Source organism: Spermophilus citellus (genome assembly GCF_964194105.1).
Source record: "Spermophilus citellus genome assembly, chromosome: 14".
Classification (NCBI taxonomy): Eukaryota; Metazoa; Chordata; class Mammalia; order Rodentia; family Sciuridae; genus Spermophilus; species Spermophilus citellus.
Window position 1 is genome coordinate 51,134,114 of NC_138194.1, and position 13,289 is coordinate 51,147,402.

The window sequence follows — 13,289 nt, forward strand, 5'->3', positions numbered from 1 at the left end:
CTTCTAAGGTTATGTCATATGATTGGACTCTCTTTATTCCTGTCCTATGGACAGAAATAAGATAAAGGAAAAGAAAGATAATTCTATCAGGTATTCTTTTCATTATCTAAATATATGTTCTTAGTTCAGATTGTTCATTTGCTCGTCATATCCTGGATTCCAATGCTACACGGCTCATCTTTCCAGGTGTTTTTATCCTTCAGATGTTTGCAGACTGATATCATATCCCTTATAGTCATCAAGTAACCCAGTTCTGACTACTTAGCTCTGTCAAATCCTCCTTTATATAGCAGATCTTTCCTTCCTCTGCATATAAGGAACTACACTCACTATATACTCATCTATCTTCCCCTCATTCCACTTCATGGTGGTGATGCCCCAGTGTGCATGGCCTGATCCATTTATTCAATCTCAGCAGGAAATGGAATGGATGCAATTGTTGCATTGGCCTTAGATGAGAAGACCCCAGTTTGAGGCCTTGCTCTGCCCCATTGCACAAACTTGGGACAAGCCACTTAGACTCTGAGCCTTAGTGTCTTCAACTATCATACAGAAATGACTTCTAGGTGTATGGAGGCTCCAGTCCTCCTTGTATGCTTCTGTCATCTGCCACCCTCTGTTCCCTAAGGAGGATGAGGCTGGTGAAGCAAGGTCTCCGTAGTGGGCCAAGTGGTGAGTGGTGGCAGTCTCACCTCTGAAGAATCGTGATCTCTTTGAATTGTGAATCCTTGGGGATAGCAACTCAACACTATTCCCAGACTGTTCTGCTTGAGGAAGTTAAATAAGCCAAGCCTGCTCTAGGCTTAGAAAGAATCTTCTTTTCCTCTTTGCTTATCTTGTGTTTTTTTTTTCTTTTTTTTTTTGGATCAACTTCTCCTTGGACCCCAATCAGGACAACAAAGGACTGAGAATTAAGTATAGCTCCTTGGCAAAGAAAGGTCTTGACTTACTTTCACATGGCCGCCTCTGTCCAGGCAGGAGAAGCCTCCAGGTGGTCCAGCCTCTTTCCCAGGGGCAAAGCCTGCACTAACAAAAGCTTGGGATGTGCCTTATCTTGGCCTTGGCACATGTCTCTGGAGGCAGAGGCAAAGCAGCTTCTTGTTTCTCTCAACCTTTTTCCATCTCAACAGGACTAATGCTAACAGCACCATTTTATAGGTTGTTGTGTCAATTTAATAAGGATCACCTCATAGAAAATGTTTTGAAAACATCTGCTTTAGATGGTTTAGATTGTAAAGTAACAATCTTGAATTCTAAGCTCTTCCTTAGTTTTCTGGTTTGTTAAATGTACTTTTAAAAACTAACATACTTGTGAAGCTTTCAGGGAGAGAGAGAGGAAAAATGTTGAGTTAACAAAAAAAGAAGGAGAAGGACGAGGAGGAGGGAGGGGAGAAAAAAGAAAGGATGGAGGGAAGGAAGGAAGGGAGGGAGGTAAGGAGGGAGGGAGGGAGGTAAGGAGGGAAAAGAGCAATCCAAAGTCATGTGAATATTTCATTTTATCTTAAGAGTTTTATCATTCAAAGCCTCTTGCTATTGTTTGGATGTAATTTGAGTATCCCCCAAGGTTTGGTCCCCAAGGAGGTAAAATTGGGGGATGTCATGGACATTTAAGAGATATGGCCTTGGGCTGGGATTATAGCTGAGTGGTAAAGTGTGAATCAGGCAGTATAGCGATACCAGATTTCAAACTATACTACAGAGCAATAGTGACAAAAAGAGCATGGTACTGGTACCAAAACAGGCGGGTGGACCAATGGTACAGAATAGAGGACACAGAAACCAACCCACAAAACTACAACTTTCTTATATTTGATAAAGGGGCTAAAAGCTTGCAATGGAGGAAGGATAGCATCTTCAACAAATGGTGCTGGGAAAACTGGAAATCCATATGCAACAAAATGAAACTGAATCCCTTTCTCTCGCCATGCACAAAAGTTAACTCAAAGTGGATCAAGGAGCTTGATATCAAATCAGAGACTCTGCGTCTGATAGAAGAAAAAGTTGGCTACGACCTACATACTGTGGGGTCGGGCTCCAAATTCCTCAATAGGACACCCATAGCACAAGAGTTAACATCTAGAATCAACAAATGGGACTTACTCAAACTAAAAAGTTTTTTCTCAGCAAAAGAAACAATAAGAGAGGTAAATAGGGAGCCTACATCATGGGAACAAATCTTTACTCCTCACACTTCAGATAGAGCCCTAATATCCAGAGTATAGAAAGAACTCAAAAAATTAGACAATAAGATAACAAATAACCCAATCAACAAATGGGCCAAGGACCTGAACAGACACTTCTCAGAGGAGGACATACAAACAATCAACAAGTACATGAAAAAATGCTCACCATCTCTAGCAGTCAGAGAAATGCAAATCAAAACCACCCTAAGATACCATCTCACTCCAGTAAGATTGGCAGCCATTATGAAGTCAAACAACAAGTGCTAGCAAGGATGTGGAGAAAAGGGTACACTTGTACATTGCTGGTGGGACTGCAAACTGGTGCGGCCAATTTGGAAAGCAGTATGGAGATTCCTGGGAAAGCTGGGAATGGAACCACCATTTGACCCAGCTATTGCCCTTCTCGGTCTATTCCCTAAAGACCTTAAAAGCGCATGCTACAGGGATACTGCCACATCGATGTTCATAGCAGCACAATTCACAATAGCTAGACTGTGGACCAACCCAGATGCCCTTCAATAGATGAATGGATAAAAAAAGTGGCATTTATACACAATGGAGTATTACACAGCACTAAAAAATGACAAAATCATGGAATTTGCAGGGAAATGGATGGCACTAGAGCAGATTATGCTTAGTGAAGCTAGCCAATCCCTAAAAAACAAATACCAAATGTCTTCTTTGATATAATGAGAGCAATTAAGAACAGAGCAGGGAGGAAGAGCAGGAAGAAAAGATTAACATTAAACAGAGACATGAGGTGGGAGGGAAAGGGAGAGAAAAGGGAAATTGCATGGAAATGGAGGGAGACCCTCATTGTTATACAAAATTACATATAAGAGGTTGTGAGGGGAATGGGGAAATAAACAAGGAGAGAAATGAATTACAGTAGATGGGGTAGAGAGAGAAGATGGGAGGGGAGGGGAGGGAGGATAGTAGAGGATAGGAAAGGTAGCAGAATACAACAATTACTAATAGGGCATTATGTAAAAATGTGGATGTGTAACCGATGTGATTCTGCAATCTGATTTGGGGTAAAAATGGGAGTTCATAACCCACTTGAATCTAATGTATGAAATATGATATGTCAAGAGCTTTGTAATGTTGTGAACAACCAATAAAAAAAGAAAAAAAGATTCCTTAAATGAAATGTTAAAAAAAAAAAAAAAAGCTGAGTGGTAGAGCACTTGCCTTGCATGCGTGAGGCCCTGGGTTTGATCCTCAGCACCACATAAAAATAAATAAAAAAATAAAGATATTGTGTTCATCTACAACTTTAAAAAAATTAAAGAGAGAGAGAGAGAGAGAGCGAGAGAGAGAGAGAGCAAGCTGGCCTTATGGAAGGCCTTAGGTCATTGACGGTATACCCTCCAAAGAGCTTCTGAGACCTTGCCAGTCCCTCCTGCCTCTACTTCCCACTGGAAATGCGACTTCTTGCTCTGATTCACTCCTGCCATGATGTCCCATCCTCACTAGAGGCCTTGATCTTGAACTCAAACCTCCAGGACCATAAGCACAAATAAAGCTTTCTTTACCTAATAAGTAGCCTTTGTCAGGTATCTTATTATAGTGCCAGAAAGCTGACTACCAAACCTCCATGAAGTTAACATAATGTTAAAACTCTTATAGGCCTTAATACCTTATTAGTACTCTTGTAAATCTGCAGGAAAAAAAAAGGGTCACTCACTTGCTGTATACTCTCATAGAGAAGACATAGTTGGTTTTACCCTAAAATTACACAACTGTTTCATTTGCATTCCTTGTAATTGCATAATATCTAACAGTAATTGAGCCTCTGCTCATAGTGATGCTACCCCATTAGCAAGATCTGTCAGTCCGTTCTATCATTTGCTCCTCTTCTATTCCATACAGATCCTAGCCCTCATGTAGTTTCCTTGTAGAAAGATGCCCTGGCTTCCCTGGTGCTGTACTGCAGGCAGCTGGCACCAATCTTACAGAAACAAGCATACACACATCTCAGTCAGTCTCCTACATATGTGCCAACTATCATGCTTTCCCAGCATAAAGCGCTAAATGTGTTGGGACTTTAAATAAGGCCCAATTTTCTGAAAGCACAACCAACATTTCAGGGAAAAACAAAAACAAAACCTTCAGCACTGGAAATGCTATAAAAGAAATTTCAGACGTTTTTATTTCTTTAAGGCATTGGATGAATGGGTTTCTAAAGATAATGACAGCCCACTAGAAGTAAAAATCAGCCAGATAATCACATAACTGAGAGCGTATCTCTTTGGGATTTCTCCGAAGCCTCATATTTTCATAACCCAGGTGTTGCTGCACCTTCTTTCCTTCTCCAAGGGGTGCTTTTTCTGAATCGGGGTGCTATCATTAAGCTAAGTCTTTCTCTAGTCGGTCTTCGCATCTCTGCTTGGAATTTTCCATTGAGGTCCCTGTCAGAATCCACACTGGAGCCCAGAAAGGAAGGGGCATGTCATGCCAAATGTACAGAGTTCCTACTGGGGAACTGGAGCCAAGTTGAAGAATTACAAGGCAATGGGATAGTGGACTTTCTGACTTTGTCAATTGCCCTGATACCATGAGAGAGAACCCTCAGGTCCCAGGCCTCTCAGGAAGGGGTCTACTCTGACATGTCCTTCTTGCTTGTACTATAAGGTACTGAGAATAGCCAGACCCTTGGAGGCTAGATATAGATATAGATACAGATATCTGTGACCACAAAGACCTTCTGAGGCTGGGCATGGTGGTGCATATCTATAATCCCAGTGGCTCAGGAGGCTGAGGCAGGATTGCGAGTTCAAAGCCAGCCTTAGCAATTTAGAGAGGCCCTAAGCAATTCAGCAAGACCCTGTTTCTAAATAAAATATAAAAAATAATTGGGGATGTGGTCCAGTGGTTACGCAACCCTGATTTCAATCCCTGGTACAAAAAAAAAAAAAACTTTCTGAGGTTTGGGAACACAGGGTTAACAGGCTCCTACACCTACTCGAAGCAATCCAAAGACAGAGCATCCACATTCTCTGCAGAGACTCTAGGCCCTGAGATGCTCCAGCAACCCACATTACAGAATGCAGTTTCAAGCCCAGTCAGTTATATAACTAAATATTCTAAAGCCAGTGTTTTCCCAATTGACAGCCCACTCAATGTCATAGGTCATGGCCAGCATTTTCAAAAACTAAGAAGAGTAGAAAATATCAAAGTGCATTGCACATAACAAAGGTATGTACCTTCTGTTCATTTGTACAATTTGTTCCATGGACTTTTTTCATGAAATTTTTATTTCAGGCAGGTAGGTAGGCAGATGACCTGTCAGTATTATGAGCTAGGCCATTACACAGAATGCAATTCTACCACAGCTCTTGGTCAAGATAGGCAGACAGTGGAAAGATGTGCTCTTATTATTCTATCCTCCATTTCTAATTTTGATTTTTTTTTACTCTGCTTTCAGTACTAATGAACAGACAAAGTGCTCTATTTCTCTTTTCCCTGCATTGATAGTCCTCAAAGATACCACATCGACTCTGCATACCTAGTCTGGATTTGACCTGCCTTCAAGAGGTGATTTCAAGATATGTATTTCTTTTTTTGATGGGAACAGCCTGGATAAGATAATTATCATTCATAAGAATCACAGACATTTCACAGGACTTAAACCAATCTCACACATATACACAAACACCTGCACACGTACGTGCGCATGCACATGCGTGCACATTTTTCTTTTTCTGGTCAAGGAAATAAATGGTAGAATGTTTTGGGGAGTCAACCTGAGATTCATCAGAGTCCTGTGCAATGTGACATCCTCCATTTCTACACTTCTAAAACCATGCATGTTTGCAGAGGCCCTCTGGGGACAGTGAGCCATCCTGACCTCATGACCCTCCGGGTTGTGCAGCGGATGAGGCAGACCCTCTCCCTGCAACTTTGCTCCAGTCAACGGGTTAATCCTCCTGGAGCTAAAGTCTGACACGATGTGAACTCCAACCTCCCCTCACAGCTGTTTTAACATTTCATGTGCCTGACAAGAAGCATGCACATCTGACCTAAACCTCACCTGCTGTAATGTGACTCCACTTCATTGATTCACTGTCGGAGGGCCACCAAACATTTCTGGAGCCCCCCGCCATGGGCTTCCATTGCCCCAGGCTCTGCAGAGCCTGGAAGGCAAGAGCTCCCAGTCTAGCCCCAAAGACAACACTCCATGTCATGTCAGGCCACCAGTGCAACAAAGACAATAAGGGAACAGCACAGGTTGGCCTCAGAGGGCCTGGTTCAGCTCACAAAGGAGCTGGTTATGACTTGAAGCTCTGAGTGGTAATGGAGAAAGGTTGGCATCTTCCTCCTGAGAATTCTTTCCCCTAAACTTCTCTCCGACTCCTAATTAAATATTCACAGTTAAATTTCTTTTTATATTCAACTTTTAGCCCTTTTATCAGCTCTATTGATAAAGTTGTTTTTTTTCTATCTCTCCTTGCTATGAATGTTTGTTGCTCCCCAAAATTCATATGTTGAAACACTGACCCCCAAGGAAATGGTGTTAGGAGATGGGACCCTCAGGAGATGATCAGGTCATGGGTGCAAAGTCCTTATGAATGGGATCAATTCCCTTATAAAAGAGACCTCCTGCCATGTGAGTTATGGTGAAAAGACAATCACCCATGAGCCAGGAAGTAGGGTCCTCATCAGGGCCTTAACCTTGGATTTGTCAGCCTCCAAAGCAGGTAGAGGGCTGGGGATACAGCTCAGTTGGTAGAGTGATTGCCTTGCATGCACAAGGCCCTGGGTTCAATCCCCAGCACCACCAAAAAAAGAAAAAGAAAGAAAAAGTTAATAGAGAGATAAGCTCTATTGTCCACATGTCTAAAAGTGTGGAGACTCAAAATAGGGAGAAATAAATTTCTATTGTTCATATGCTATCCTGCTTATGATATCTTTGATAGCAACCCAAAGACACTAACATGCTCTCTCTACAACGCAAGCAGAAACTGTCTACTTTGTTCTCTCTTCAGCTCCGATACAGTTGTCTGGCAATCAGCATTTGTTCAGTAAACGTGTGAAGCCCATTTTTCATGGGCTTTGTTAGCCTGAGATGGAGGAGAGGGCTAATGTTTAAAATGAATTCCTATTAGAAACCATGAGAGCAACTCCCAAGTTCTCCTCTCCATTGTAGAAGGCCTTCCAACCCCACCAGGTCTCTCCTGCTAATACAGGAGAGCTCCTGGAGATGTCTTTACTGTGCTCAGGAACAAGGTGCTGTAGGTGTGGCTGCCACCCTGGAGACCTCCACAAGCAGGAGAGGTTCTGCATTCTCTGAAGCCCTCCACACATCACAGGCAGGGCTGTCAGCCACGAGGAGGGGGGAAGAACACCTCTCCCTCTCTGGTGTAACCCTTTTCTACAAGGTACCAAAGCAACCTGCTGAGGATTTCTTCTTCCAACACCTACCTTTCTTCCCTTTGATTTGATGTGAGTCAGAGAGACTATGTGATGTGAGTCACACAAAGAGTTCATGTGAGGACAAGGGACAGGAATCAGAATCTCTTCTCCCCACTCATCACTAAGACACTGGAATTGGGCTGAACTTATTAGCCTAACTCTTCCTGAGGGTGAGGGATTCCCAGGAGGCTGTTCACTGTCTGCAAAAGAAACTGCTCTGGTAGCCCACCAGGTGTGTCTAGATCCCAGCCACTGCCACACCCAACCTTGAGCTTGAGAGCCACGACTAAATTCCTTCTTGAAAATGGAATCTTGAGGTGATATAGAAACGTGGGATGTGCCTGAATAAACCTGTGAGTTCAGGAAGTGTCCATGAATCCAGACACAGCTGGTGCTGAACCCTGGGGGAAGACACTCAACTTCTTTCTGAACCCGTGGACATCCTGTCAGTTGAGCTATCACAAAGGCAGCTTGGAGAGGCAGTGTGGACCTCACGGAAGATACCATCACTCCCATCAATGTGACTGCAGTGGACAGGATCACTGTCATTACTCCAGTCACTCAGCAATGCCCTGATGGCAGGCCAGCCAATCTGCATAGGATGCTCACGACCGGACTCTGATTATCTGATGCGGGTACATGACGTCTTATAGAAACCCATGATCCACATGAGAAAAATTTTATTTTTGGCTTATTCAATCATCAGCAAACAGTTATTGAATGCCTACTGTGCCAGAGATTCATCTATTCAAAGCCACAAACAAAAGTCATAAGGTCACAATTCTTACAGACTTATCATAAATAAAAGAATGTCAGAAGTAAATCAAAGCATGTCACAAGTGTGTCTAGATCCCACGTAAGAAAACAGTTAAATAACAAGATAATTGACAGAATCATGATTTTATGAAGAAAAAAAAAAAAGTAAACAGCAACACGGCATAAAATGTGGCTGGAATTAACTACCCCATATCATCCCTATCTCTCGTTTCCCTTTTTTCTCTAATGCACATGCCAGAAAGATGAAACAGATATTTCCCAACTTTCATTATTGCTAGGGGTAGCAGTATGACATAAATCCTTGACTGCAGATAAAATACCCTGCAGAAGGCTTCCCTGCCCATTAACATGCAGAGCCACATGAGAAAAGATTTTGATCCTTTTAATTTCCTCTTCTCCTTGTTTGGAACACAGACATGATGTTGATGAGGTGATATCACTGGGAAGAAGGTTAAGATGCTAAGGACGGTAGAGTGGAAAGTGAGAAAGGGCCCAAGTCCCTGATGGCATCCCTGAGCTTGGCATAGCCCTGACCTGACTACCCTAGGTGTCTTAAGATGTGAGACAAAGTCCTGACAGGTTAGGCCCTTATTAGGTTTATTCTTACTTGAAGACAAACACTTTTTTTTTTTTTTTTTTTGGTGGTGGTGGTGGTACCAGGGAATTGAACCCAGAGGTACTCTACCACTGAGCTACATATCCCCAGTCCTTTCTATTTCTTATTTTGAGACACAAAGTCTCACTAAATTGCTGAGGCTGGCCTCAAACTTGTGATCCTCCTGCCTTAGCCTCCTGAATCACTGAGATTACAGGCATGGCACCACCACATGGGCTAAGCCAAATGGTTTTCTAACTAACAGAGGGACAGAGTTGGGAGAAGAAAGCTACTTTAACTAATATGTTTATGGAGTTAAGACCTAAATGATAAGAAGAAGCCAGCCATTGTTCTAGGGGGAAAACATTTCAGGCAGAAAGAACATGAAGTACAAAGTCCCTGAAACAGAAATAAGTGCTATATTCAAAGAACACAGTGTGCCAAGGCAGCACGAACAGGGAGATTTTTACCTCATCGGAGGTCCCAGAGGCAAGTGGGTGCTAGCCACAGGGAGCCCTATAAGCCATGTCAGAAAATCTGAGTTTTATTTTAATTCCAAGGGGGAGATTTGAGATGGATGGATTTGAGATGTATTTTGGAAGTATATCCTTTAACAGGATTTGTTGATGGACTGAATGTAGAAAAGGGGGAAAAATAGGCCTTGCAAGTGACTCCTAGGGTTTTGTCCTGAACAACTGTGTGGAAGATGGGGTTACTTGAGAGAGGAAGAATCAGGGAGGTCTCTCTCAGGGGGGAAAAAGAGAGGAGTGCAGAATCAAAACCTGCAATATCCACTAGAGTTGCCAGTGGCAAGTCACATTGGAAGCTGGACTCAGGAATCTGAAGCTCCCGTGAGAAGTGAAGCCTGGAGACAGACACTTGGAACCATCCACATCATGTGCTGTTCCAATCATGAGTCTGCAAGTGAGTTCCTGGACAAAGAGGTTTAGGCCTGGGATATGTCAGCGTTTAGGCTTAGAATGCAGGTGAGGGAACCAACAAAGGGGACAAGGAGGGAATATCAGGGGAAGTGAAATAAAACTAGGAAGCTTTGAGAGAGAAGTGAGAAGAGGATGGGGAGTGTTGGGGGCTTAACTTAATGATGCCAAGAGGCTGAAAGCACTGAGGCAGAGCCAAGGCTGTGGATTGAGCTGGTTGGATGTCAGGTCATCTCACCAAGAACCCTTTCAGAAGAGAAAAGGAGTGGAAGCCACACTTTTGTGGGTTCAAGACAAAATGGGAGATGAGGAAATGAAGTCCAGACATCTCTTCAGTATAGATAGTTTTACTCTGAAGGAGAGCAGGAAAATGGGGCAGTGTAAGAGCAAATGGGGGATCTGGGAAGGCTTTCCAGTTCAAGGGTAGATCTTAGGGCCCTTTGTACGTGGCGATGTTGGTTATGCAATGAGGTGGAGGACTTGACATTTACTGAGCTCTCACTGCATATCAGACACTTTACAAATTCTCAGTTAATCCGCACTGTTGTGAAGCCTGTGAAGTTGGAATTTTTCACTCTTTACGTGGACATGAGGGAGACAATAGAATATATTGGTTGGTACTTCAAATTTGAGCGTGACATCATCTGAGTTGTGTGACCTCAACCAGTTATTTAACTCCTTATTTAACTCATTGGAAAGTGAGGATAAAATAGTACTTATTCCAGAAGATTGATCGGAATATCAAAACGAAATAATCCTCATAAAACATGCGGCACAGCCGGGCACGGTTTGGTGCATACCTGTTATCCCAGCGGCTCAGGAGGCTAACACAGGAGGATCGTGACTTTAAAGCCAGCCTCAGCAAAAGCAAAGTGCTAAGCAACTCAATGAAACCCCGTCTCTAAATAAAATACAAAATAGGGCTGGGGATATGGCTCAGTGTTAGAAGAGGGCCCTTGAGTTCAATCCCTGGTACTGCCCCCACAAAAAAAAAAAAAAAAAAAACCATGCGGCAGAGGCCTCACACATTGCAAGTGCTCTATTAATATTTCTTTCCAGAAATGAGAAAAGAGAGCCTTGGAGATTCAGTGTTTTTATTTATTTAACAAATATACTGAGCTTTGACATTTTGCTCCATTCCAAGTGAAGCCAGGAAATACTGCAATGAATAGATTCCTATCTTCATGGAGCTTATAGTCCATACTGACTATAATCATGACAGTGGCAGTAGTAGTAGTAGTAGTAGTAGTAGTAGTACTAGTAGTAAATAAATAAATAAACTAACAACAACTAGTACATCTTTCCTACATGCCAGGCCCTGAAGGCTTCATCGTTGTGAGTAACATGCAAAATCTGCCTTGCTCCACTCAGTCTTTCTATTATGTCATCCTTCCCAGGGGTATCATTTTTCAGGAAGAATGAAACCCAACTCTAATGAAATAAACCAGTTGTGCGAGGACATGTTATTGAAAGGAAAACAGTAGAGGTGATGACTAACCTTCCTTGCTTTCTCCACAATTTCCCTGATGGTATCGGAAACAGATTTTAAGGATTGTTTTTCTCTGCTTCCTGCCTCCTTTCCCTTCCCAGGTTTCTTCTCAATTTGTTTAATTAGTGACACATATGTGACTGGCGCCATGTTGGATCCTGTGGGGGTATCAGAGAAAAGTATTGTTGTGGGCTTAACTTTGGCTCCCCCAAAATTCATATGCCCCCTAACCCCAGTGCCTCACATTGTGACTAAGAGACAGGATCTTTAAAGAGGTGATTAAGAAAAAATGAGGTCCTATGGGTGAGCTCCCTAGTCCAATATGACTGGTGTCCTTGTAAGAAGAGGAGATTAGGGCACAGACACTGCGTGAAGACACAGAGAAAAGACAGCCAATGGCAAGCCAGGCAGAGGCCACAGATAAATGAACCCTGCCAACACCTACTCTTGGACTTCCAGCCTCTAGGACTATGAGAGAATAAATTTCTCTTGTTTAAAACCCCCAGTCTGTAGTATTTTATTTTTGCCTAGAAAACTAATCCAAAAAGAAAATGAGAAAAGCACTAAAGTTAAATCCCTGGGCCACGGAGGAGGAAGACAGTATTTGCCTCAGTCAGAGAAAGATCTGGGGAAGGAATAGATTGTGAACTGGCCTGAGGGTGACCACATGGACTCACTGGGTATCAAATGGGAGACAAGAACATTCCAGGGAGGTGGCCCAGCATGAGTCATCTTTCCTCTGTTATTAAATCACTCTCTTTGAGTCCCCTTAGGATTATCTTTACCAAGCTCTAACCAATTATCATTCTGTTACTATTTCATTATGTTCATTAAGGATGGTTCTCTTCACTTTCAGATGAAGAGACAGAGGCACAGAAAGGGAAAGAAACCTAGCCAAGGCCACACACTTAGTAAGGGGCAGAGCTGAACACTCACCTGGACATTCCTCCTCTGGTGGTATAACCAAGACCAAGTTTGGCCAGTTGGTGAGTAGGTGCAGATTGAGGTACTGTGCAGCAAAGGGTGTGTCGGGGAAAGTGGAGATTCTTCTGGTCATAAACAAAATGACAATAAAACAATGAGATCAGATTTCTCAGGAGACTTGTCAACTAGCTGGAAGACAGATACTGGATAAAAGAATTTTTAACAATTGATTTATTTTTATTTGTTTTAATTAGTATACAAGACAGTAGAATGCACTTTGATACATCATATATAATGGAGTATAATTTCTTATTCTTCTGGTTATGCATGATGTAGAATCCCACTGGTCGTATGGTCGTATATGTACATAGGGTAATAATGTCTGATTCATTCTACTGTCCTTCCTACTCCTGTACCCCTTCCCCTCCTTTCACTCTCTTCTACCTAATCTAAAGTAACTCTATTATTCCATAGTGCCCCCACTGTGAATTTTTGAGCAAAAAACATGGAATAGAAATATGTTTCTCCAGGGTGCCAAAAAGGGAGGACAATGGTTTAAATGAATTAACAGATATATTTATATAGACTCTAGTCTCCTTTCTTAAAGAGATTCCTGGCATTTTGCATTGACGACATTGTGTTATGCTAGAGAATTCCATGTCTACAGCTAACATGCCCAAGGTATAAATGCATGAAAAGTAACAAATAAATGAAAATATACATCATAGGTTAGAAACAAATGGAAATGCGATTTCAATTCAATAATTTTCTTTCACAGAAAAGTATACTTGGTGGGGCTGGGGTTATGGCTCAGCAGTAGAGTATTCGCCTCACATGTGCAAGGCCCTGGGTCGTCAGCACCACATAAAAATAAATAAATAAATAAAATAAAGTTATTGTGTCCAACTACAACTACAAAAAAATAATTTAAAAAAGAAAAGAAAAGTATACTTGGCCAAGAAAAAAAA

At 42.2% G+C, this 13,289-nt stretch overlaps 1 protein-coding gene across 2 annotated transcripts in view; it reads right to left on the minus strand.

The window, feature by feature from the left end:
- The window catches only part of LOC308633545 (uncharacterized protein), a 50,711-nt gene that overhangs the window by 23,737 nt on the left and 13,685 nt on the right, over nt 1–13,289 (minus strand). For both annotated transcript variants that reach the window (XM_081266396.1, XM_081266395.1), the window contains exons 2-3: nt 12,334–12,446; nt 11,407–11,555 (exon numbers count right to left, since the gene is read on the minus strand). In XM_081266396.1, coding sequence (XP_081122522.1) covers nt 11,407–11,555; nt 12,334–12,446 — 262 coding nt within the window. The remainder of the gene's footprint in view (nt 1–11,406; nt 11,556–12,333; nt 12,447–13,289) is intronic.